Genomic DNA, 27,397 nt, shown 5'->3' on the forward strand with positions numbered 1-27,397 from the left:
TGGTCATTTTGCGACGCTGGCATCTTCTGAACTGTGTTTCGATTTTGCCACCATATACAAAATTTGGCACTAGCGTCATCACCAAAATTTTGCACTTGATACTGACGATGCATTATGTGCTAGTGCATGTTAACGCTGGCAGGTGCCATCGTGTTGTTCAAAAAAGTTTATTCATCTGGCATTTTGCGTTGAGGCTCGATTAAAAGTTTTGCACCTCTGTGCTCAACTAGCCTTTTACGAATTCATGCAGTTATAAACCTCACATCCAGAATTACCCAGCTGTTACATTAAGGCTTTTTTTTTGGTAATGTTAACTTCACTGGTTGTTAAATTGACACTGTTTAATCACAGAGAACAGACGTCTATCTTTGTTTTCTGCCTTGTGTAAAACTTTTTAACGGTCATATCAGAGTATGTGGTTATGCTCCCGTTGCGTGGCGCTATCGTTCCATCACTTACATTGTTGTGTTGTCATTTTTGTTTCCAGTGCTCGCCGTTTTTGGCCGTTTGGCGCTCGTGTCGTTTTGTGGGCTACTGTATTTTAACGATGAACACTGCCATCGTGGGGTCAAATCGACTTTATATGTGGGGCTGTCTCCGTTGGTGGCGTTGAGGTACACTTAAATCCTTTACACACGATTTCGATGTATTTTTGTTCGAGCTTAAATGTCTGTTCTCTGTGGTTTAATTAACTGGAAATAGTTGTCAGTTGAGAATCATAGATGCGATTATTAACTGGAATCGGTAGTTTTCACAAAATTTATTTCACTGTGGCAATTGAAGCTATTCAAACATTCTTCTGAGTTACATCATAGAAAAAGTGCATCGAGTTTATTCAATTTCAACTGCATTTCTAAATAGTGCTTCAATGAATCGAAAAAAAAAAATTAAATTCAAACTCGATCCCCGTTTGTTTTCTTCATCCTACTAGCGCGGTCCACCCTAGGCTTGAGTCTCTGCTGCTTTTGTGGCAAACGAAAACGCGATAACAGCTGCGTGCCTGCGTACTGGGATATACCATATTCGAATTAAGAATCTTAGTGCGCTGTTTGAATGATTGTTGCACACATTAGGGACATCTGGGGCAAAACGCATTCCCTTCTGTTTTCGGGAATTTTAGGGCTTGGAGCTTTGAAACCTCGTCAGTCTAATAGTACATCGTAACTCCACAAGCAAACAGACGTTACATTGGCGACATTTCCATTGACCACGCTCTTACCGATCATTTTGAATCCTTCTAAGTTTCGACCATCACAACCAGAGGCACGTGCATCGTTTTTCTGTGCGTTTGACGTTTCACCACAGAGAACAGACGTCCAAGCTCATGCAGTGCGGTTGTGTAAAGCATTGCAACAGTTGTTTTGAAATACCTGGGCATGTGGCCATTACGCGACGCTGTCATATTTCGAAAAGAGGTACAAGTTTGCCATTGTTTTTCCTTTTGGCGCTAGTGTTGCCAAGTGTGCACCCCAATATAGTTCCACCGAGAGAATGCGTTGGATTTACTAGGAATTAATAATTGTTTTGTTGTCAATTCATTTCTAATTGCAAGTGGTGAAATAAACTATCAATGGTTTGCCAAAATTTTGTTGTTGAGTTTGTGAAATAATCATTAACCTCTTGTTATTTGAACAAATACAGCACAGTCTCTGAGTAGGAAAATTTAAAGGTGCGCTAGTGAAATATTTTTCTAGTAAGCGCCATCATGATTGTTTTAGGTGTTACGTCTGTTTGTCTGTGGTAAGTCATTACAAACGGCTTGGTGAAATTTAGAGATCTGCTTCAAAAAAATTGTGAGATAAATGAAGAAAAATGAAACAGTTCGATTTTAATGTAATTTTTCCGCTCGTTTGTTGAATGTTTGAATGGTGAAAGCCAACATATTTTCATGAGCTGTTTCACTCGGTTGATTCAGGGCGTTACTGATAGTAGCAAGCATAATATGAGCAATGGAAAATGTGCATCATATTTTTATACCAGTATTTTTTCTAGTATCGATTGGGGCAGAACGCACCTTTTGAAAAGAATTACAGCTTCTTTCTATAAATAATCGCAAACAAAAGTGCGTATTTATCACCTGTAGAACATAAACAATGTGCATGTTCTTTATAAAGAGAAAAGATTTCTAAGCTCGACGGTGCATTTTGCTCCATTGCATTGTTGTGGTGCGTTTTACCCCAAGTAAGGGTGCATATTTCCTGGCATAAAACTACGCCGTACAATTAGACGTGGCCAAGAAAAAAATTTGAGGCGGCTCAAAACTTTTATACATAGGCTGGAAATTCACGTCCTTTGAAATGAATGTATGTGCAATGAATCCGTGTCGTTTTATTGGCATGTTGACGCGTTTTCTCTAATTGGTGCGTATCACCCCAGAATCCCCTACATGTTCAGTCTTATTTTCGCAGTGATAAAAATGCCACAAAAAAAAAACCCTCACTGTTTCATCCATCCCTTGGCGATGGAGCCTTTCTCGTGCGTTAATAAAATTAATCAACAAAACTTGAGTGATATGAAAATTTCCCCAGAAAGAATGAACGCAGTTAGGAGTCGCTGTTATTTTACAATAATTGATAAGTGGTATTTTTTTTCACGGCTGCTTCCTGGTGTGTTCCTTTTCTCTCGACACTTGTAAAGGCGGTTTCATCGTTTCAAAATGCGTGTTAATATGCTGCCCAAAGATGACATCGTTGTACAGAACCCGAAAAGTTACTGAGCAAGATGACAAAAATAGAACGAAATGGAGTGCTAAAACGGTGGAAATAGCAATCAGCAGCGCTGTCTCGGTGAAAACAGAGCTGGTTCTCAAGTTTCCAAATTTCAGCGCCCACTATACTGATACGATCCCATGTAAATGACTTCAATATTGCACCTTATTCCCGTTATTTGGATGATTTTTCCTTTTCTTGACGATAGTTCTTTGTTAGAAGAATAGAAAATTCGATCAGTTTAACTCATTTCTCTCATGTACAGCACTTTCGGTGAAAGAACATGCAATTAGTCTAATTCGTTAACAGCACAAGAAACATTTTGAAACATAACATTTTGACGATGTCTCAAGAAAATGGAGGTCCCAATAATTTAAAAATTGTTTACAATGACAATTTTGTCACTCCTCAAAACAAAATATATCAATCTCGAATAACCATTTGTGCCAACCAGAAATCATTTTTTTCAGGATTTTTTTAGATCAAACATTTTTCAATAAACTCTGCAAAACTTCCTCCAACATTATTAGAAATTTAGAAAATTGGAATATTTTTTTTTCATGTAATTATCGTAAAAATATTCTCCACAATATCCTCAAGGAAACCCGTCAGAAATGTCTGCGTTCTTTCAAGTTTTTCCGTTTTTTTTTCTGAAATTGTTTGCAGGAATCCCTTGAATGATTTCAACATGAATTTCTCCAAATATTCATCCTGGTCTCTCTCAAGAATTTGAACATCTTCAGGAATTCATCCAGAGTATATTTTTGAAAATTCCTACAGGAAGTTTCCTTCGAGTTTCATCAGGAGTTTCTCTAGAAATGTCTGAAAAATTGTGGGAACAAGTGCAAGAGATTTCTTCCAGATATTCTAGAAAACCCTTCAAAAAGTCCTCCTGGGAGGCCTTTGAAACAGTAACGTCCAATAAATTATGAAACTGAGTTAGCAACAAACTGAAGTCACAATCAAGTTCCAGTCGTAACTACCGTTGATTCCTCCAGTAAACTTTGCACGATTTTTGTAAAAACTGCTGAAGAAACTCTAGAGGACTATCTGGAAGAGTGCCTGGAGGAACTTCTTGAGAATTCTCAGCATTCCAAAAGATATTTCCAATGGAATCACGACAGCCATCTGTAATGAATTCATTAAGAAATTTCTACAAGAATCGCTGAAAGAATTTTCCAATGATTTCTTGTTAGAACACTTCGATGAATTTCCGAAGAAATCTCAAAGGAATTTTAAAATAAGGTCCAAGAAGAATTTTTGAGAAAATCAATGGAAACATCTTTGCTGAAACACAGAGAAACACATTGTGGCGGAAATTCCTGAAAAATTCCTTTGAATACAGGAGAAGACTTTGGAGATATTTCTGAAGGACTTCCTGGAAAATTTCTATCCTAGAAATCTGTAGAAAATACCGAAAAAATCTATATAGGAATTCTTGAATAAATATTTAGATTTCTGTAGAAATTCTTGAAGGCATTCTTAAAAAAAAAACACCATGGATGAAAATCTGGGGAATCCCAGGAAATTTCCAGAACGATTCCAATGCGGAACCTTTGAAGGAATATTTGGATAATAGTTAGTCAATAGTTAGGTGGAAATCGTAGAAAAATGCATTGGGATTTGTTTAAAACTAATCCAGTAGTAGTCCTTGTATAAAATTTCTGTAGGATTTTCTGAAAGTATTGTTTGAGTGAACATTTTTCCTCAGGAATCCCTGTGAAATATTTGGAGAAACGCCCAAAAAAACTCGAGAAAGAGTTTCCGTATAATCCTCGTGAGAAAGTTGTAATGGCATTCCTGTAGAAATTCCTAGAAAATATTTTTGAAGAATTTTGTAAATAAATTCCTTGCAGATTCCGTGGAGAAATTCCTAAAGGTATGTTTGGAACATATCTTGGAGAAATTCCTTGAAAACAAACGAAGGAACTACTCCTACCAGAATTGATGCAGGAATCTCTGGAGGAATTCCCGACGGATTTTGTAAATAAATCTCTGAAGAAATTGCCGGAGACATTCAAGCGGGAATCCCCAACAGACTACATGTACGGATTCATTCCAGGCATTCTGGACGAATTGTTAAGAAAATCTCTGGAAAAATTTCTGAACGAATCTTCAAAAGAATTGCCAAAGCAGTCGCTTGAATCAAATCTCAAGTAATTCTTGGCGGAATTACAGGAGGAATCCTGTGGAAACTTCATGAAGAGCTTTTAAAGAAAAATTGCAGAGTTCTTAAGGAAATATAAAAAGGAAACTCTGGTGACATTTAAAAAATGAAGATTTCATAAATCAAATTTTGGATTTCTGCAGAAGCAATTTTAGTTGAATTCCTCAGATGGATTTCTAGAGGAATCCTTGGAGATATTCAAGAAGAAATCTGAAGGAATCTCATAGTAAATTTCCAAAAGAATTCTAAAAAAATTCGAACGAAATTCATCATGGGGATTATCTTAAAAATTCCTAAAAAAAATCCGATAGAAACATCTAACATCTTACTAGGGTGAAGGAATCCATTGAAGGTTAAAAAAAACCCTAGACAATTTTCTAGAAAACTCCATGGAGCAATTCCGAAAGCAATGTATGGAAGGTTTTATAATAAGGCGCTTGTATAAAATTCGGGAGGAATCTCTAGCAAACTGGAAGAATTTCTGGAAAAAAATGTATAAATTCTTATAAGAAATTCTTTGAGCACTCCTTATTAAAAAATCCTGTAGGATTTTCTGAAAATATACCTTGAGTAAACGTACTTCTACAGGAATTCCTGTGGTACATCTAAAGAAACACCTGGAAAAATTTAAAAAAAAACATTTCTGTAAAATCTCTTGAGAAAGTTGTAACGGCATTCTTGAAGAAATCCCTAGAAAACATTTCTGGAGATTTTTCTCAATTATTTCCTTAAAAAATCCGTGGAGAAATTCTTAAAGGTATTTTCCGATGATATCTTGGAGAAATTTCTTGGAAGTAAAGGAAGAAACTACTCCTGCCAGCATCAATGCAAGAATCTCTGAAGGAATTCCCGACGGATTTTCTAAATAAATCTCTGAAGAAATTGCTGAAGATATTCTAGCGAGAATTTCCAACCCAATCCCCAAGAAAATTCCTCAAGAAATCTCTGGCGAGGTTCGTGCAGAAATACTTAAACGAATTTCTTCCAGAGATTCCGGACGATTTCCGAAAGAAATCGATGGCAGGATGTCTGAAAGAATCTTCGAAAGAATGGCCAAAGGAATCCCTTGAGTCAAATCTGAAGTAATTATTGGCAGAATCTCAGAAGGAATTCATTGAAAACTCCATGGAAGAATTTCTAAAGAAAAAACTCTGAGTTCTTAGGATATTTCTGAATGAAACTCTGGTGACATCTAAAAATGTAGAATTTCTGGAAAACTGCTACAGCAATTTATGAAAGAATTAATCGAAGATTGCATGAGCGAAATCCTGGAATAGTTTCCGAGTCCTTCGGAAGCAATTTTAGTTGATATCTCTAAATGGTTTTCCGAAGAAATCCCCACAGAAATTTATGAGGAAATTTACAAAGGAATACCTGCAATAACTTTCAAAAACTTCGGACAAAGAATTCCTTTAAAATAAAATTGAAAGAAACTTCAAAGGAATTTCTAGAGAAATTCTTCAAATTCCTAAAGAATTGAATCAGAAATTGAAGAAATTTGTGATGGAATTCCGAATTTTTAATTTTCTGAAGTAATCATTGAAAAATTGGCGGAAATTTTTTTTGGAGAAGCTTTAGAAGGAATTTCTGAATGAAACTTTGACGAAATTTCTGATGAAATGCGGGAAGCAGATACTGAGTCAATCCATTGTAGATTTTCTTGAAGAATCCCTGGAATTTTTTTTGAAGAATTTCGTTGAAGATTAAAGAAAAATCCTTGGCATTTTTCAAAAGGGTTCTATGGAGCAATTCCGGAAGGAATGTATGGGAGGTTCTATAAAAAAGTTCTTGGATAAATTTCTGGCGGAATCTCTAGCAAACCGGACGAACTTCTAAAAAAAATCTATAAATTCTTCCAAGGATTTTTTTTAGAAGTCCTTATATAAAAATCCTGCAGGATTTTCTGAAAGTATTCCTTGAGTGGACGAATTTCTACAGCAATTCCTGTGGCCGTAAAAATCTCTTGAGAAAGTTGTAACGGAATCCCAGTAAAAAATCTTAGAAAATATTTCTGGAGATTTTTCTCAATTATTTCCTTAAAAAATCCGTGGAGCTATTGTTAGAGGTATTTTCCGAAGATATCCTGGATATAAAGGATGGCACTACTCCTGCCAGAATCAATGCTAGAATCTCTGGAGGAATTCAGGACAGATTTTCTGAATAAATCTCTGAAAAAATTGCCGGAGACATTGAAGCGACAATTTCCAACTCAATCCCTAAGAAAATTCCACAAGGAATCTCTGGCGAAGTTTGTCCAGAAGTACATAAACGAATTTCTTCCAGGGATTCCGGACGATTTCCGAAAGAAATCGATGACAGAATGTCTGAAAGAATCTTCGACAGAATTGCCAAAGGAATGCCTTGAGTCTAATCTGAAGTAATTCTTGGCGGAATTTCAGAAGGAATCCATTGAAAACTCCATGAAAGAACTTCTAAAGAAAAATTTCTGAGTTCTTCAGGAAATTTGTGAAGAAAGCCCTGGTGACATTTAAAAAACGTAGAATTTCTGGAAAACTGCTACAGCAATTTATGAAAGAATTAATCGAAGATTTCATGAGCAAAATCCTGGAAAAATTTCCGAGTCCTTCGGAAGCAATTTTAGTTGAAATCTCTAAATGGTTTTCTGAAGAAATTCCCGCAGAAATTCATAAGGAAATTTACAAAGTAATTCCTGCAAGAACTTCTAAAAAACTTCGGACAAAGGAACTCCTTTAAAATAAAATTGAAAGAAACTTTAAAGGAATTCTTCAAGTTCCTTAAGAAATCCATGAAGAAATTTCTGATGGAATTCCGAATTTTTAAATTTCTGAAGTAAGCATTGAAAAATTGGCGGAGAAATTCCTGGAGAAGCATCAAAAGGAATTTCTGAATGAAACTTTGACGAAATTTCTGATGAAATGCGGGAAGCAGATATTGAGTCAATCCATGGAAAATTTTCTTGAAGAATCCCTGGAGATTTTTTTGAAGAATTTCGTTGAGATTTAAAAAAAAACCTAGGCAATTTTCAAAAGGGTTCCATGGAGCAATTCCGGAAGGAATGTATGGGAGGTTCTGTAAAGAAGTTCTTGGATAAACTTCTGGAGGAATCTCTATCAAACCGGAGAAATTTCTGAAAAAAAATCTATAAATGCTTCCAAGGAATTCTTCGAGAAGTCCTTATATAAAAATCTTGCAGGATTTTCTAAAAGTATTCCTTGAGTGGACGAATTTCTACAGCATTTCCTGTGGCCGTAAAAATCTTTTGAGAAAGTTGTAACGGAATCCCAGTAAAAATTCTTAGAAAGTATTTCTGGAGATTTTTCTTAATTATTTCCTTAAAAAATCCGTGAAGCTATTGTTAGAGGTATTTTCCGAAGATATCCTGGATATAAAGGATGACACTACTCCTGCCAGAATCAATACTAGAATCTCTGGAGGAATTCAGGACAGATTTTCTGAATAAATCTCTGAAAAAATTGCCGGAGACATTCAAGCGACAATTTTCAACTCAATCCCTAAGATAATTCCACAAGAAATCTCTGGCGAAGTTTGCGCAGAAATATTTGAACGAATTTCTTCCAGGGACTCAGGACGATTTCCAAAAGAAATCGATGACAGAATGTCTGAAAGAATCTTCGACAGAATTGCCAGAGGAATGCCTTGAGTCTAATCTGAAGTAATTCTTGGCAAAATCTCAGAAGGAATCCATTGAAAACTTCATGAAAGAACTTCTAAAGAAAAATTTCTGAGTTCTTCAGGAAATTTCTGAAGGAAGCCCTGGTGACAATTAAAAAAGTAGTATTTCTGGAAAACTGCTGCAGCAATTTATGAAAAAATTAATCGAAGATTTCATGAGCGAAATCCTGGAATAATTTCCGAGTCCTTCGGAAGCATTTTCAGTTGAAATCTCTAAATGGTTTTCTGAAGAAATCCCCACAGAAATTCATAAGGAAATTTACAAAGGAATTCCTGCAAGAACTTCTAAAAAACTTGAAAGAAACTTCAAAGGAATTCCTAAAAGAATTCTTCTAATTCCTAAGGAAATTTCTGATGGAATTCCGAATTTTTAATTTTCTGAAGTAATCATTGAAAAATTGGCGGAGAAATTCCTGGAGAAGCATCAAAAGGAATTTCTGAATGAAACTTTGACGAAATTTCTGATCAAATGCGGGAAGCAGATATTCAGTCAATCCATGGAAGATTTTCTTGAAGAATCCCTGGAGAAATTTTTGAAAAATTTAGTTGATTTAAAAAATCCCTGGACAATTTTCTAAAGGGCTCCATGGAGCAATTCCGGAAGCAATGTATGGAAGGTTCTATAAAGAAGTTCTTGGATAAACTTCTGGCGGAATCTCTAGCAAACCGGAGGAATTTCTGAAAAAAAAATCTATAAATTCTTCCAAGGAATTCTTTGAGAAGTCCTTAAATAAAAATCCTGCAGGATTTTCTGAAAGTATTCCTTTAGTGGACGAATTTCTACAGCAATTTCTGTGGCATATCTGGAGAAACACGCCGAAAAAATTTAGAAAAGGTTTCTGTAGAAATCTCTTGGGAAAGTTGTAACGGAATTCCAGTAGAAATTCTAAAAAAATATTTCTGGATGAATTTTTGAACGAATTTCTTAAAAAATCCGTGGAGAATTTTCCAGATGTATGTTTAAAGCATTCTTGGATAAATTTCCTGGAAATAACTGAAAGTACTACTCCTGCCAGAATCAATGCAAGAATCTCTGAAGGATTTCCCGACGGATTTTCTAGATAAATCTCTGAAGGAATTCCTGGAGAAATCCCAGAGGGAATTTCCAACAGATTCCCTTAGGGAATTCATCAAAAACCTCTTGCAGAGTTAGTGCAGAATTACCTGTACGAATTTCTTCCAGTTGATTGCGGATGTTTTGCTTATGAAATCGCTGGAAGAATTCCTGAGAAAAAATCGAAAGAATTGCCGAATGTATCAAATCTTAAGTAATTTTTGGCGAAATTTCAGAAAAAAATCGATTGAAAACTTTATGAAAGGACTTCTAAAGAAAAAACCCAGAGTCTCTTAGGAAATTTCCAGAGGAATTCCAACAAGAAAATCTTAATAAACTTCGGGCAAAATTAATCATAAGTCCCTGGAGGTTTATCTTAAGAAATTCATAAAAAAAATCTAGAAGAAAATTTAAACGAATTTCTGAAGGAATTCTTTGGAAGATTTTTTTTTAGAACATGCTTGGTGATATTTGTGAACGAATTCCCATTTGATTTTCTGAAGAAAACGCTGAAAATGTTCGGAGAAACTTCCCAAGAAATGTCCGAATGAAGCCTTGTAGAAATTTTCTATGAAATTCAGGGAGGAATTGCTTAGACAATCCGAGGATAATTTACTAAAAGAATACCAGGAGAATTTTTGGAAGGGATGTATTGATTTTATTTTTAAAGAATCCCTGAAGAATTTTCTAAAGAACCCCACGGAGCAATTCCGGAAGGAATGTATATAAGGTTTTATGATCAATTTCTGGGATATATTTCTGGAGGAATTTCTATAGAATTGCAAAGAAATCCTACAAGAACTTCTAAAAAAAACTTTGGACGAAATTCTTTGCTAGTCTCTGTAGGCTTATCTTAAGGAATTTCAAAAAGAAAAATTTCCAAAGGAATTCCGATTTTTGATTTTCCGAAATCGCTGGACATTTTCGGAGAATTTCTGGAGGAACTTCCAGAGGAATTTCAGAATAAAACCTTGGGGAAATTTTCGATGAAATTCAGAGATGATTTGCGGAGGCAGTTCCTGGAAAATTTTCTAAAAGAATCCCTGGAGATTTTTTCGAGAAATCCCCAGAGAAATTTGTGTAGAAATACATGCACAAATCACACTCAGGGATTTCGCACGATTTCTTAAGAAAATCGCTGGAAGAATTCCTAAAATCTTTGGAAGAACTGCCAAAGGAATTCCTTGAATCAAATCTAAAATAATTCTCTTGAAAACTTTATAAAATACCTTCTTAAAAAAATCCGGAGTACTTCAGGGAATATCTGAAGTGACATTAAAGAAGTGATAGAATTTCTGGAAAACTGCTGCAGCAATCTATGAAATAATTATACCAAGATTTCATGAATGAATTTCTAGAATATTTTTTTATTTCTTCGAAACGGTTTTAGGCGAAATCCGTAGATAATTTTCTAAAAAAATATTTGAATAAATTCAAAAAGGAATCTAAAGGAATCGCATTGCAAATTTCCAAATGAATCCCTGCTAGAACTTCTAGAAAAAACTTCGGGCAAAATTAATGATCAGTCCCTGTATCTTAAGGAATTTCTAAAAAAAAAAAAATCAGAAAAAAAAACTTCAAATGAATTTCTGAAGGATGTGGGCTGAAAGTCTCTTTAATAAAGATAAATCAATCAATTTCTGAAGGAATTCTTTGGAAGATTTTCTAAGGACATTCTTGGAGATATTTCAGAAGTTATTTAGAATTTCTAATTTGCTGAAGTAATCGCTGGAAAATTTTCGGCGAAATTTCTGAAGGAACTTCCCGAGCAATTTCCGAATGAAAATTTATAGAAATCTCCGAAAAAATTTTGGAAGCAATTGCTGAGTCAATCCATGGAAATAATACTAAAAGAATCCCTGGAATAGTTTTTGAAGAAATCCGTTGAAGATTAAAAAAAAAATCCCTGCACAATGCTCTAAAAGACTCCATGAAGCAATTCCGGAAGAAATGTATGGAAGCTTTTGTAATGAACTTTTTAGGTAAATTTCTGGAGGAATCTCTTCATTTTTTTCTTCCTCAGAAGCTTGCGAAAACTTTTCTCAGAAGATTGCCTTCCAGCTTGGAAATGGTTATCTTATAAGCAAGAAAAAGCTTCTCCCATCAGTTTCTTCAAGAATCTATGTAAAACTTCCTCCAGAATCTACCAGAAGTGCCTCCTAGAAGCTTGAAAAAGCATTTACCAGAAGCCGGGAAAGCTTCTCTCAGAAGCTGGTGGAAAACTTCTCCCAGAAGCTTGGGAAAGCTTTTTCCATATGCTGCTGATAGCTTCTTCCTGAAGCATGAAAAGGCTTCTCCTAGAAGCTTGAGGATGCTGCTCCTAGAAACTTGGGGAAGCTTCTCATAGAAGCTTGGGAAAGCTTCTCTTTGGAGTATAGAAATTCATCTATAATGAATTCATTTAGAAATTTCTACAGGAATTACTGAAAGAATTTTCCAATGATTTCTTGTAAGAACACTTGGATGAATTTCCGAAGAAATCTCAAAAGAATTTTAAAATGAGGTCCTAGAAGAATTTTTGAAAAAAAAAATCAATGGAAACATTGGTGGAAAATTCTTTGCTGAAATTCCTCAACAATTCCTTAGAATACAGGAGAAGACTTTGGAGGTATTTCCGAAGGAATACCAGGAGAATTTCTTTCTCAGAAATCTGTAGAAAATACCGAAAAAATCTATGAAGGAATTCCTGAATAAATCTTCAAATTTGTGTAGAAATTCTTGAAGGCATTCTTGAAAGAAAAAAACACCGTAGATGAAAATCTGGAAAATCCCAGGAAATTTCCAGAAGGTTTTCTATGCGGAACCTTTGAAGGAATATTTGGATAAAGGCAATAGTTAGGTGGAAATCGTAGAAAAATGCATTGGGATTTGTTTAAAACTAATCCCTATAGAAAATTTCCGAAAGTATTCTTTAAGTGAACATTTTTTTTTAGGAATTCCTGTGGAATATTTAGAGAAACGTTTAGAAAAACTCAAGAAAAAGTTTCCGTACAATCCTCGTGAGAAAGTTGTCATGGCATTCCTGTAGAAATTCCTAGGAAATATTTCTGAAGAATTTTGTAAACAAACTCCTTACAGATTCCGTGGAGATATTCCTAGAGGTATATTTGAAATATATCTTGGAGAAATTTCTTGGAAACAAACGAAGTAACTACTCCTGCCAAAATTAATGCAAGAATCTCTGAAGGAATTCTCGACGGATTTTCTAAATAAATGTCTGAAGAAATTGCCGGAGACATTCAAGCGGGAACTTCCAACAGAAACACTGAGGAAATTCCTCAAGATATCTCTGGAGCAGTTTTTGCAGAAATACATGTACGAATTCATTCCAGGCATTCCGGACGAATTGCTAAGAAAATCTCTGGAGAAATTTCTGAACGAATCTTCAAAAGAACTGCCAAAGCAGTCGCTTGAATCAAATCTCAAATAATTCTTGGCGGAATTTCAGGAGGAATCCTTTGGAAACTCCATAAAAAAACTTTTAAAGAAAAATTCCAGAGTTCTTAAGGAAACTCTGGTGACATTAAAAAAATGTAGAATTTCAGGAGAACAGCTGCAACACTTTATGAAAGAATTAATGGAAGATTTCAAAACTCTAATTTTGGATTTCTGCAGAAGCAATTTTAGTTGAAATCTATAGATGGTTTCCTATAGGAATCTTTGGAGAAATTCAAGAAGGAATCTCATAGTAAATTTTCAAAAGATTTCGTGCAAGAACTTCTAAAAAAACTTCGGACGAAATTCATCATGAGTCCCTGTAGTATTATCTGAATTTTTTTTTTGAAAGTCTGAAAGAAATTTTAAAGGAATTTCTGAAGGAATTTTCTGGAAGATTTTCTAAGGACATCCTTGGAGAAATTTCTGAAGGGATTCCAAATTTTTGTTTTTTTTTTTGTTATAATCACTGCAAAAGTTTTGGAGAAATTTCTGGAGGAGCTCTGATGGAATTCAGCGAGGAATTGCTGAATCATTCCATGGATAATATTCTAAAAGAATTGCTGGAGATCCTCTTGGATGGTGGGATAGGCACACTACGCTGGCGCTGTGAATATCCAGCGTGCCCAGCTGGGTAATATTGACCCCAACATCTTACTAGGGTGAAGGGATCCATTGAAGGTTAAAATAAAAAACCCTCGACAATTTTCTAGAGAACTCAATGGAGCAATTCCGGAAGCAATGTATGGAAGGTTTTATAATGCGACTCTTGTGTAAATTTCGGGAGGAATCTCCAGTAAACCGAAAGAATTTCTGGAAAAAAAATCTATAAATTCTTATAAGAAATTCTTTGAAAAGTCCTTATATAAAATCTTGTAGGATTTTCTTAAAATATTCCTTGAGTAAATATATTTCTACAGGAATTCCTGTGGTACATCTCGGGAAACACCTAGAAAAAAAAACATTTCTGTAAAATCTCTTGAGAAAGTTGTAACGACATCTTGAAAAAATCCCTAGAAAACATTTCTGGAGATTTTTCTCAATTATTTCCTTAAACAATCCGTGGAGCAATTCTTAAAGGTATTTTCCGAAGATATCTTTGAGAAATTTCTTGGAAACAAACGAAGAAACTACTCCTGTCAGAATCAATGCAAGAATCTCTGGAGGAATTCCCAACAGATTTACTAAATAAAGCTCTGAAGAATCCCTTCGAAAATTCCTCAAGAAATCTCTGGCGAGGTTCGTGCAGAAATACATAAACGAATTTCTTCCAGGGATTCCGGACGATTTCCGAAAGAAATCGATGACATGATGTCTTAAAGAATCTTCGACAGAATTGCCAAAGGAATCCCTTGAGTCAAATCTGAAGTAATTATTGGTAGAATCTCAGAAGGAATCCATTGAAAACTCCATGGAAGAATTTCTAAAGAAGAATTGCTGAGTTCATCAGGAAATTTCTTAAGGAAGCCCTGGTGACATTAAAAAAAAGTAGAAGTTCTGGAAAACTGCTACAGCAGATTTCTGAAAAAAAAATAGCGAAATCCTGGAATAGTTTCCGAGTCCTTCGGAAGCAATTTTAGTTGAAATCTCTAAATGGTTAAATTTAAAAATCTTTAAATGGTCCGAAGAAATCCCCACAGAAATTCATGAGGAAATTTACAAAGGAATTCCTGCAATAACTTCTAAAAAACTTCGGACAAGGAATTCCTTCAAAATAAAATTGAAAGAAACTTCAAAGGAATTTCTAAAAGAATTCTTCAAATTCCTAAAGAAATCCATGAAGAAATTTCTGATGGAATTTCAAATTTTTATTTTTCTTAAGAAATCATTGAAAAATTGGCGAAAAAATTCCTGGAGAAGCTTCAAAAGGAATTTCCGAATGAAACTTTGATGAAATTTCTGATGAAATGCGGGAAGCAGATATTGAGTCAATCCATGGAAAATTTTCTTGAAGAATCCCTGGAAAATATTTTGAAGAATTTCGTTGAAGATTTAAAAAAAATCCCTGGACAATTTTCTAAAGAGTTCCATAGAGCAATTCTGGAAGGAATGTATGGGAGGTTCTATAAAGAAGTTCTTGGATAAATTTCTGGAAGAATCTCTAGCAAACCGGAGGAATTTCTGAAAAAAAAATCTATGAATTCTTCTAAGGAATTCTTTGAGAAGTCCTTATATAAAAATCCTGCAGGATTTTCTGAAAGAGTTTCTTGAGTGGACGAATTTCTACAGCAATTCTTGTGGTATATCCGGAGAAACATGTAGAAAAAAAAATAGAATAGGTTTCAGTAAAAATCTCTTGAGAAAGTTGTAACGAAATTCCAGTAGAAATTCTAAAAGAAATATTTCTGGAGGAATTTTTGAACGAATTCCTAAAAAAATCCGTGGAGAAATTTCCATATGTATGTTTGAATCATTCTTGGAGAAATTTCAGGGAAATAACTGAAGGTATTACTCATGCCAGAATCAGAATGCAAGAATCTCTGGAGGATTTTCCGACGGATTTTCTGAATCAATCTCTGAAGGAATTCCTGGAGAAATTTCAGAGGGAATTTCCAACAGAATCCCTTAGGGAATTCCTCAAAAATCTCAAGCGGAGTTAGTACAGAAATACCTGCAAGTCTTTCTTCCAGTTGATTGCGAACGTTTTGCTTTGGAAATCGCTGGAAGAATTCCTGGGAAAAATATCGAAAGAATTGCTGAATGAATCAAATTTTAAGTAATTTTTGACGAAATTTCAGAAAAAAAAACGATTAAAGTTTTCAATAAAAGGACTTCTAAAGAAAAAATCCAGAGACTCTTAGGAAATTTCCAAAGGAATTCCGACAAGAAAATCCTAATAAACTTCGGGTGAAATTAATCATAAGTCCCTGTTGGTTTACCTTAAGAAATTCATTAAAAAAAATCTAGAAGAATTTTTATACGAATTTCTGAAGGAATTCTTTGGAAGATTTTCTAGGAACATGCTTGATGAAATTTGTGAGCGAATTCCCAATTTTTGTTCTTCTGAAGAAAACGCTGAAATTTTTTTGGGGAAATTTCTGGAGGAACTTCCCAAGAAGTGTCCGAATGAAACCTTGAAAAAAAAATTCTATGAAATTCAGGGAGGAATTGCTGAGACAATCCGAGGTTAATTTTCTTAAAGAATACCAGGAGAATTTTTGGAAGGGATGCATTGATTATTTTTTTGAAAAGCTTCCTTGGAGAATTTTCTAAAGAACTCCATAGGGCAATTCCGGAAGGAATGTAAATAAGGTTTTATAATCAATTTCTAGGATATATTTCTGGAGGAATTTCACGAGTTTTGCTCAAAAAATCCTGCAAGAACTTCTAAAAAAAATCGGACGAAATTTCTTAATAGTCTCTGTAGGTTTGTCTTAAGGAATTCCAAATGGAAAAATTTCCATAGAAATTCCAAATTTTTGATTTTCCGAAATCGCTGAAAATTTTTTAGAGAAATTTTTGTTGGAACTTCCATAGGAATTTCAGAAAGACACCTTGGAGAAATTACCGATGAAATTCAGGGATGATTTGCTGAGTTAACCCCTGGAAAAATTTAGAAAAAAAAACCCCTGAGGTTTTTTAAGAAATCCGTTAAAGACTAAAAAAAACCGGAAAATTTTCTAAAGGACTCCATGGAGCATTTTCAGAAGGAATGTATGAAAGGTTTTATAATGAAGCTCCTGGATAAATTTCTGGAGGAATCTCTAGCAAACCGGTAGAATTTCTGAAGAAACCTGTGAAGTTCGTTGCAGATTTTCTTGAAGATGTTCTTGAAGATTTTCTGGAGGAATCGCTAAAGGATTTTCCTAAGAAATTCATGGAGAAATTTTTGAAGCATTTCATGCAAGACTTTCTGGATAAAAAAAATGCTTTCATAGGTGACGTAAGCGACACTACTGTAGTTTTCAACACACTTTTTAAAGTTTAACAATGAACAATACAAAATAAAAGATTTTTTCCACGTTGAGATCTAATAAAGAGTTAAAACGTGTACTATATTGAAACATATTAGTCACAAATATGTACGTGTGTTCGCTATTCACTTGTGTATGCTTACTTTGTCGCTGGTGGTTACCCAAGCAACACACAAGTCATATGAGAGTGTGTAACAACACCGCATGTTTTGGTTTTATAGAATTTTATTTGACGTTTTCTAACACATTTCTAGAATAACGTTATATTACCTCTATACAACCAAAGCTTGCGCTGTCTTAACTCTTATATGACATGTGTGATGTTTGGGTTAAAACTTGTTTCCATTTCTGCTGCAATACTGCACCACACTAATGCGATTCTGAAGTACTTAATCATCACATTACGTATAAAATGCTGTTGGAACAACTTTGCTGGTCAAACATTCAGTGCCACCAGCCGAAAGCGGAATCGTCTGAGAACTAACTCAACATGAAAGGAATTCCGGTTACGTAAGTTAAAGTGTGATAAACATTGTTGTCGTTTGGCGATTAATTGCTTCTTTCCCTTATAGGTTACTTTTCATTGCTGCTGCACTTGACGCAGTTATATCGTTCTCTGTGCAAAAACATGCAAATTTTGCAAATGCGATTGACATTCATCAATTCCATTGGCTCACCGACGCTACTTTGATGGAAAGAATTCCGGATAAAGAAACTTTGTTTTTTGAATTCGCCGAGGTCGATGTGCTCCCTCAAAATTTCACTGACCGTTTCGAAAAATGCATTCGTGTTAGTTTTACATTTGGGTCGGTGAAAATAATTCACATTATTCCTAAATTGAGGGACATAGAGCTATTTGACACATCTACTGAAAATGTGATCATTGGGCGAGGAAAGCACTATCGGCTGGAAAATTTTAAGTGTAATTACGCAAAACTGACAAGTATTCCAGATAACATAAGTCAACTGAAAAAAATGAAAAATTTAGATCTTAGTAGTAACTTAATACAAACAGTTCAACTTGACCACCTCAATGGTTTGGACCATTTGGAAACTCTTTATCTATTTAACAATAAAATAAAACGCATTTTCAATCACAGATCGGTGAGTTTGGCATCGCTCACTGATTTACATCTCGAAGGCAATCAATTGAAACATTTGGATGTATGTAGTTGGAACATGCCCAAGCTTTCCAACCTCGGTATTGCTCAAAATAATTTGACCCATTTTGCAATTAATCACTTTCGCGCACTGAAAGAATTACTGATGGATGAAAATCCCTTGAATTGTGCATGGGGAAATAAATTACTACAAGTCAAATCAGATATAAATATTAAAAGAAAACTAACTTGCGTCGAAAACAGCGAGGGCGTCTTTGAATTGGATTGTCCATCGAGGATTGATCAATTGCGGCAGCAGATATCCACTCAAATTGAAGACAGTTCTCGGGAAATCGACCATTTGAAGCAGCAGAATCCCAATTTCGACTTCAGGTTAGCCCAAATTGAAGGTACAATATTGAACAACAGTGAACAATTCGCCATAATCGCCCAAAAATCCAAAAGATGGAAGCGCTGCTGGAAAATCTTGTCGGAAAGGTCATCGAACAGCAAAATGTCTCAAATGACATAATCGAGGCCTTTTACAGATCGGAAATCGAGAGAACTTCTCAAACCAGGAAAAACCACTAGTTTTTGCGAAAAATAAGTACTCATATTAGGATTTCGCATGGCAGTTTTTTTTTTCGAATAATGATCACATGTTCTAACAAATTTCAACCTTTTTTGTTTATTAAACATTATATAGATGAATCAATTTTCTACACACTTTTTAGTTTGACTTAGTGGAAAATATCACACATTCCTTCATTCAAAGTTTTGCTTTGCATTCCAATTTCCCAGGAGCTTGAACATTTCTTCGCCATTCATCAGGAGCAAAGGAGCTGGAGATTTCTCAAAGCGTTGTTCTGGAACTTTTTCTACGTTTTTTTGTTGTTTTGGTGCTCAATCGCATAAAAAGGGCAGAATATTACTCGAGTCTAGATCCTAAAGTTTACGGGTGTAACGGTAACTTCTTTCATTATACAAAGCTACGATTTGTATCAGATGTGTTGGGATATCTTAGATCATCCAAACCGTTCTTGAGATTACACTGTAAAGCCTACGGGTGTAACGGTAGCTTCCTTCATTACAAAGCTACGATTTGTAATCAATCATGTCTAGTAAGTCTTCTGAAAGTTCAATAGACGGTATCCGATCAGTCGGGATACCCTAGGTCATCCAAACTGTTCTTGAGTTTAGATCCTAAAGTCTACGGGTGTAACGGTAACTTCTTCCATTATACAAAGCTACGGTTTGTACGGTTTGTACGGTTAGTAATAATGTCCAAAAAGTCTTCTGAAAATTCAATAGACAGTACAGTCGGGATATCCTAGGTCATTTAAACTGTTCTTGAGTTTGGATCCCAAAGTCTGCGGTTGTAACAGTAACTTCTTTCTTTATACAAAGCTACGATTTGTAATCAATCATGTCTAGTAAGTCTTCTGAAAGTTCAATAGACAGTACCTGATCTGATGAGATATCCTAGGTCATCCAAACCGTTCTTGAGATTACATTCTAAGGTCTACATTCTAACGGTTGCTTCATTCATTACAAAGCTACGATTTGTAATCTATCATGTCCAGCAAATCTTCTAAATGTTCAATGGACATCATAAGATCAGCCGGGGCCATCCAAACTATTATGATGTTTAATATCTAGCATCTATAGCAATTGAAGTTTCGGGTTATGTTGCTTAACCTTTTATACTTACTGGAGCTCACAGAATTAAACCAGAGACTACGGCATAGCTCAATTATCAAAAAAATATTGTGTAACATTACTGCTTAAAGCAAAATCGCCTCATGTCACAGTGGTTGTTTTTATATCAACTAAGCTTCATAACAGTAAGGAAGCCCATATATCCCAAAAATATATAACAACGCTTATTGTTCTTCTAACTATTTTGGTAAGCACAGTGGATTATATAGCACTACTTAACGTAGTGGCAAAAGCTATTATCACAAGTGTAGACCTGAAGCTGTGGTCTTCGGAGTAGTGTTGTTGATCTGAAATATCTCAAAAATATCTTGAAATGACTCATAATATGCCAGAGGGATTACAGATTACAATTTAAAGTTTATTGTAAGAACAACTACTGTTACTATCAAGAACAGCACTTCAGGAAAGTTTGGACGACTCTCAATGTCCCAAAGGTTGGTCCAAACACCGCGATCGATTATGAAACGTTACTCAGTATGTCAGATATAGCTGATGTTTCGAGTGCAGACCTGATGCTCTGAACTCCAAGATAGTTTGGCTAACCTGGAACATTCCCACAGTGTCTTTAAATGATTGAGATTTCAAGAGCTTCACGTATCTTAGCAGATTATGATATGCTATTATTTGTTGTAAGTATCCTGCGGAATTCCAAGAGAAACTCATGGCGAAATGTTTCCCGCAGGAATCCCCGGAAGAAACCATCGTCAAACTTCTGAAAAAATATCTCGTGGAGCTTGTGGAAAAATGTCTGAAGTAGTTTGTGGCAAAACATTTGGGAATGTTTTAAAAGAATTTCTGTGCAGTTCCTTGAAGATTTAAAAGAAACTTCTTCCTTAAATTTAATTTTGAAGAACTCCCGTCTATTCCCATAGGAAATCCTAAGACAAAGTCCGAAGTAATTGCTAGTAACAGCTCCATACACATTACACAACTTCATAAAAATAACCCAAACAAAAAACTTTCTGGAAGAGTTCCCTAAATTGTTTCTGGTAGAGTTACAGGGGCTACTTCTGGAATTGTTGAAGGAGTCTTGAATGAACTTCTATATGATTATCAGAGGAACATCCGTGAAAATTCCCGAAAACTTCCCGAGGAACTTCTGGGATTTTTCGGGATTTTTCCTACCAGCAAAAGTCTTCCAGGAATGCTCAGTGGAACTCCCAAAGGAATGTCCGGTGGAATTACTAGAGGAATTTTGTTTGGAATTCCTGGAGGAATTTTAGATGTAATTCCCAGTGGAACTCCTGGAGTTATTGCTGGCAGAACTCCCAGAGGAATTTACAGTGAAACTTCAAGAGGAAGTCCCAGTAGAATTCCTAGAAAAATCCTCAGTGGAACTTCCAGAGAAATTTCCTATGAAGCTGCTTAAGGAACTTGCTGTGGAAACTTAGAGAAATTCTTTGCAAAACTCCCAGGATTATTACCAGTGCACTATGGGCCAGAAATCAGAATTTCGCGACAAAATTCAAAAAAGTTGTTTTTCTGATATCATCAATTTTCATATATGTATGATTGTTTTGGCTATGTTTGATTGTATACCAACTGATTTTTTTGATTTGTAACAAAATTGTATCGATTTTTGTATGGAGAAACTTCTTATAAGCGATAATACTCAATTTTTACCAATATTAAGAAAAATGTGATTTTTGGTAAAAAATGTGCCCAACAAATATAACGCCTACATTTCCCAACAGTAAATTTAGTATATTTTGCATATTTGCATTTTACAATATTTACTCAAATTTTGCGGTTTATTTGCCAATTTGTTCAAAAAGTAGTAGTATTCAACCGTATTCGACATGCAACTGGTCTAGGAAGTTACATGCGTTAATTTTACAAAACTATGTTTAACGCTGTCCTTCAATAACCATCCACTCTAAGTTCCACTTTTGCCATTACGACGCTTTATGGCTTGCGAAATAATACACATAGCAATAAACTACTATTATTCTGGAAGGTTTCGTTTCAGGTAAGACTGTAATTGTAGATGTTGAAATCAATACCACACACTTACTCAAAGTTTCGGTATATCAATTCGTGTGGTCAATTATTAGAAATTAGTGAGAAAAATATTGTAAATGTTGATTATACTTACATATAGGCTCGACGAATATCGACCAGGAAAACCGTGGAAAACCTCATAGGATCCGTGGTAGATTGTTTTTGCGTTGATCAAAACTGTGAGTAGATGATTGTTACTACACATCGGATATCAAAGAAATCTGTAATTATTGTAACAACAGATACCGACAAATCCGCTTAAGTAGGTAGGGTAGTTGTACCAGTACTCGATACCCAAAAAATTCGGAGAAACATTTCGAAGGCCAAATCGATACCGCTTTATTGTAAATTGTCGAGATAAGATGGGTGAACATTTGTAATAATTGAAATAATAAATTTTAGTTTGAGCGACGCCGAAAACCAGTCGGCTGCTGAAGAAAAGTGTGGTTTCCCTTCGGGAACAGTTATGTTTTTGGTGAAAAAATCCGCTGCTCAGATGTTTCAGATTCAGATTTGGACGAATGCCGCTTGGCCGAATTATGTTCAAAATTATTCAGAGACCCCTTTTCACCTTCTAGCTGCCAATTTGATCATCATTATTGTTTACTTCTTCCTTCCTCCAACCATTGAATATTCTTTCCAGTTTTACAATTCAGGAATTAGTTGGCGTTGAAACTGTCAATATTTTATCAGAGATTTTTCCTCCTTTTAAAGGCGATTATTTTGAGTTATACCGACGTGGAGAACATGTTCTTCAAAGAACGAATTGTAGAGTGGAACAGGAGCCACAACTTTTCCCAAGAAAGAATTTGGAACTATTACGCATTTTTCAAAGATAATTGACAAAAACAAATTAAAACACACTACTTTTGAGCTATTTGCTTGAGAAAACTTATTTAACTAAACCAATCGGTTTAAAGATGCCAGTGGATAGAAAATTCCATAATCTTTCGAATAAGGGTAAAAAACTGCGATAAGTTTGACCATTTTCAAGTTATAGCCAGTTAAGGCAATAAAAGTAAAAAACATGGGAAGTTCAATAGCTACGTAACGGTTGAGATTTGACCATATCCGTGGAGCAATTTTTTTCACCATTTATGGTCCTCTATCACCGTTTTAAAAGTTTGCACTCAGGAACCTAACACCCTGTATAAAAGCTGTTAATTAGACTCAACTAAACACGAAAGGTACGATATGTAAAACTTATTACTAGCACAAATTAAAAACTAAACAGAAATATACAGCAACCCTGGAAACCTGATGTCGCCGTTAGCTCGAGGATCGTTGCCGTTCATCCGATGTTCGTGACAGCGTAGCATGAAAAAAGAGACCAGGTAGCTCAAACAAATACGGCTATGTTGTTTGGAAATATACTCACCAGTATTGCAGTTTAAGACAACTCATCAAGCTTAATGCGTCGGCTGCCTATTGAGCAACTGTCGTTGAACTCTTCCGCGAAAAGAGGTGGTGTTGTTGTTGTGGAACTCAAATTGCTCAAAAACCGTTGAATACAGCAGACATAAATCGAATGGGATCCTGTATTCCGTAATCGACCGACCGAGCCTCAAGGTGTAGGAAGAGTCTGGCACGCAGAACGCCATACGTGATGGTTGATATAATTTTTGTCATAAAATTCGAATAACTTTTTGGTCTTCGACACAGTTTTTCGGAACATCCAAAGTCATACTTTTACATCATGCTTCCCCGAGTTTGAGTATAATTTACGTCACTCATGAAAATAAACAAAAACGTAAGTTTTCCCATACTAAGTTCCATACAGTGCGGAAACGCAACTAATTTTACACCCAAACTCTGTACAAATGTTTCGAACGTTCCGGGTTGATGCGATCAAATTTTAAGTTTCTCACTCAACGTTGACTTGTTCTAATGATGCGTGTTGTTGGATAGGTTAAGAACTTCTTGAATGGATGCACAGCGAATGGCAGAATAAAGAAAAAATGCGGATTGTGTGATATTCTCCACTACGCTTAACTCAAAGATTTGTAGAACGGTGATTCTTGTGTAGATCGTTTATTAAAAAAAAGCTTGTAATTTGTAACAACATATAATCGTTCTTAGGATAACACTTAAAAATAAAATCCAAACATAGATAATTATTTTTTCGCGAAAATCACGGAGTTTTCTTGGTATTATAAGTTTTCTCAATCTCAGCTCTATAAATGGTTTCGATAATATCTTTCGAAATATTTTGTTGCTCAACTATCTTAGAGCTAAGCTTTTCCTGCAGCTCCTCTATCTTTTCGAACCTTCTGTTGGTATTATATGTTCTCTCTATTTCAGCTCTATAAATGGCCTCGATAATATCATTGGAAACATTGTGTTGTTCAACTATCGTAGAGTTATGCTTTTCCAGCAGCTCCTCTATCTTCTCTATCTTTTGGAATCTTTTGTTCATTTCGGCTTCATTTTTTTCCACCCTGTTGCTCAACTGAGAAAACTGTTGGTTGTAGTTCAATACAAACAATCCAATCCGACAACATCTGTGTTATTAGTGTCGCAAGTTAACCGTGGTGTATTTAAAAAATAAAAATTTATTTTGATTCTTTTGTCTCCTAACAAACTTTTCTTCCATTTACAGTTCAGTGGGTTCCCAGTTAGGACTACTGCTCCAAGCCTACGGAAATGATTAATTGAGAAATGTGTCAACTTATTATCTCGAAGACTAATATAGGAAAGCTTAGGCATGTTCCAACTACATACGTCAATATGTTTTAGTTGATTATCTCCAAGAAATAACTTAGTGAGCGATGGCAAACTCACCGATCCATGATTGTTAATGCGATTTATTTTATTATTATCCAGTTCAAGAGTTTCCAAATTGTCTAAACCATTAAACTGATCAAGTTGAACTGTTTGTATTGAGTTATAACTAAGATCCAAATGTGTCATTTTTTTTCAGTTGTCTCATGTTCTCTGCAATACGTGTCAAGCTCGCGTAACGACACCTAAATTTTTCCAGCTGGTAGTGCTTCTCTCGTTTAATAAGCACATTTTCCGTAGCTGTGTTATTTAACTCAATGTGCGTTAATTTTGTACTTATGTGAATCGTTTTAATCTCTCCACCATCAAATTTGGTAGTAATGCATTTTGAGTGAGTATGTCCACCTTCATGTTTATAAAATATAATGATTCCATATCTGGAATGTTTCCCACTGAAGCTGCATCAGCGGGCCAATGGAAATCTCTAATCACAGCTTCATTTTGGTGGTATTCATTTGTTTCCACAGAGAACGATTTTATTCCGCCAAGTATTGCGATGATGAGTAGCCTGTGAGGAAGAGAAGCAAACGATCATCATCCAAGTATAGCAATATTTGTTGCATTTTCACTTACAATACCACAATTTCTTTCATTTTGAATAAGTTTTCGAACGATTTCACTTTCACTGGTAGCACTGAATGTTTGACTGGAAGAGTTATCCCAACCGCTTTTTATACGCTTGCGTTGATTCAGAACATCAGAGTTACATTAGGGTGGCGCAATATTCCGACATGATTTCACAGTAACAAATTACATTTTAAATGCTTGGCAAGATTGCGCGAAACTAACGTTTTGATCATTTAATTCATATACAACACATTCTTGCGAAATGTAATTTGTGTCTCAGTGAATACATGAAACGAAAAATAACATCTAAAATAATCCACAATTAAACAATCCCAATTGAAATTTACACCGTAACAGAAATGTTTGAAACCGAAGGCGATCACGGAGAAAAATATAAAGTTATGTCAATCATATTTCGGTCGCGAACAAGCATATTTGTGCACTGACTTTTATATAATCTTTTTTTGAGATTGTATTACGCATAATATCATAGGACGAAGCATAACAGAAGCTTGAAATGATCAAAATTGATGAACTGGATTAGAGCAAGAAATACGGTTGACTCAATCATATCATGCGTCCACCAACAATATTTATTGTTGATTATTTGACAGCTCATTTGTTGTCATGGTATATCCAAGCATGTTTATGCTTAACTTAACTCTAAACTTGAGGCTTAAGCGAACTGTATCAGATGGTTGTTGTAAGCTGTTTTAAGCATACATAAAAATTCGTTCAAATCAGGTTAAATTGAGGATAAACAATTCAATAATGGTCGTATTTTAATGGAATATGTTCTATATGTAACATATTGCACTAAATACCACCATTATAGAAACTTTTAATTAGCAAAAAAATCCCTTGAACATTTTTTATTTTTTCTTAATATTGTCTTAGACCATTTTTTGATTCTTATAATTCTAAGCTCAAACACACAACGAAAACTGAGCTTCAACCGTGAATGTAATCGCCACCGATTCTTACAGTCCAATCTATGTTTTCTGTTGACTGGTGAAGACACTGCCAATGATCCCAAATAGTGGTCTCGGTGGTGGTATGGTGCATATGCAGACTGCCGTCGATTCCAAACAACCACGATAGCCAGTCCGGTCTTGCGCTTCTCCAACAGGTCGTTCCATTTCTCGGCTTGCATAACCGTTCGGGGAACAGCGTCCAAAAGGAATCCATTTTTGCACTTCGGTCCATCACCACATCATCGGGCATTAATTCGATCTCGTCCATGACCATCTTGACCTGGCCGCCAGCTTGAACCCCCCAGCATTTTCCGCTCGCAGCTTGTCATCTCGAAAGGTGAAACACGCAAAAAATCTTCTTTGTCAGCGGAGCTTGGGTTCTCTTGCCCGAACTGTGTGGCCCCAACAGGAAGGTCCGGTTGCCGGCTGTTGTTCCGGTCTCGGTGCTACGGATGTTGTATTTTGGGTTTACGATTACAAGCTGCACCTGGAAAATACAACACAGATATTCATGCACCCCATTACCGGCGGCACACTTACCTGAGGCTGAAATGACTGAATCTTTATGGAGACTTAATATAGCAGAGCGCACTTGATCTGGTTGCAGAATGCAGAGGCACGCAGTAAACGATTTATTTAATGAAATTACAACAAAAGACAATGTCACCGTCGTCACTTTTAACAACCGCCGCCATGATGAACAATGAGCAGGCAGGCAGGAGGCTCAATCAACACGGTTCAAGTAATGACATTTATGCTTGATTCAAGCATATGATGGTTGATGTTCAATGATGTTGATTTAAATGAAACATATGCTTGATGTAGACATAAAATCATCATGAATCAACCATTTGAAGCAATCATGCCAAGAATATCTTCGAAGCTTGAGCGAACTATGGAAAAAGTTATATCTATCAGACAACATTTCTGTCCGTGATGGTTGTGTAAGTTGTAACGCGGCGCTGGCATCTTGATTGATTGATTTGTCTTTATTAGAGAGACTTTCAGCCCTTGGCTGGTTCGTCTCTCTCTGGCATCTTCTGAACTGTGTTTCGATTTTGCCACCTTATACAAAATTTGGCGCTAGCGTCATCATCAAAATTTTCCACTTGGCACTGACGATGCATTATGTGCTAGTGAATTTTAACGCTGGCAGGTGCCATCGTGTTGTTGAAATAAGTTTATTGATCTGACACTCTGCGTTGGGGCTCGATTAAAAGTTTTGCACATAATTTTTTTCACCTTTGTGCTCAAAACGCCTTTTACGATCCATTTGAATATATGCAGTTAAAAACCTCACAT

At 35.5% G+C, this 27,397-nt stretch overlaps 2 protein-coding genes across 2 annotated transcripts in view; both read left to right on the top strand.

The window, feature by feature from the left end:
- LOC134285574 (tachykinin-like peptides receptor 86C) overlaps positions 1–27,397 on the top strand; it is a 545,193-nt gene that overhangs the window by 322,499 nt on the left and 195,297 nt on the right. The window lies entirely within an intron of this gene.
- Positions 17,264–18,804, top strand: LOC134287300 (leucine-rich repeat-containing protein 1-like). The gene is made up of 2 exons (XM_062848953.1): positions 17,264–17,463; positions 17,526–18,804. The coding sequence occupies exons 1-2, from the start codon at positions 17,444–17,446 to the stop codon at positions 18,583–18,585; spliced, it is 1,080 nt and encodes a 359-aa protein (XP_062704937.1). The 5' UTR covers positions 17,264–17,443; the 3' UTR covers positions 18,586–18,804.

Source organism: Aedes albopictus, chromosome 1, assembly GCF_035046485.1.
Source record: "Aedes albopictus strain Foshan chromosome 1, AalbF5, whole genome shotgun sequence".
Classification (NCBI taxonomy): Eukaryota; Metazoa; Arthropoda; class Insecta; order Diptera; family Culicidae; genus Aedes; species Aedes albopictus.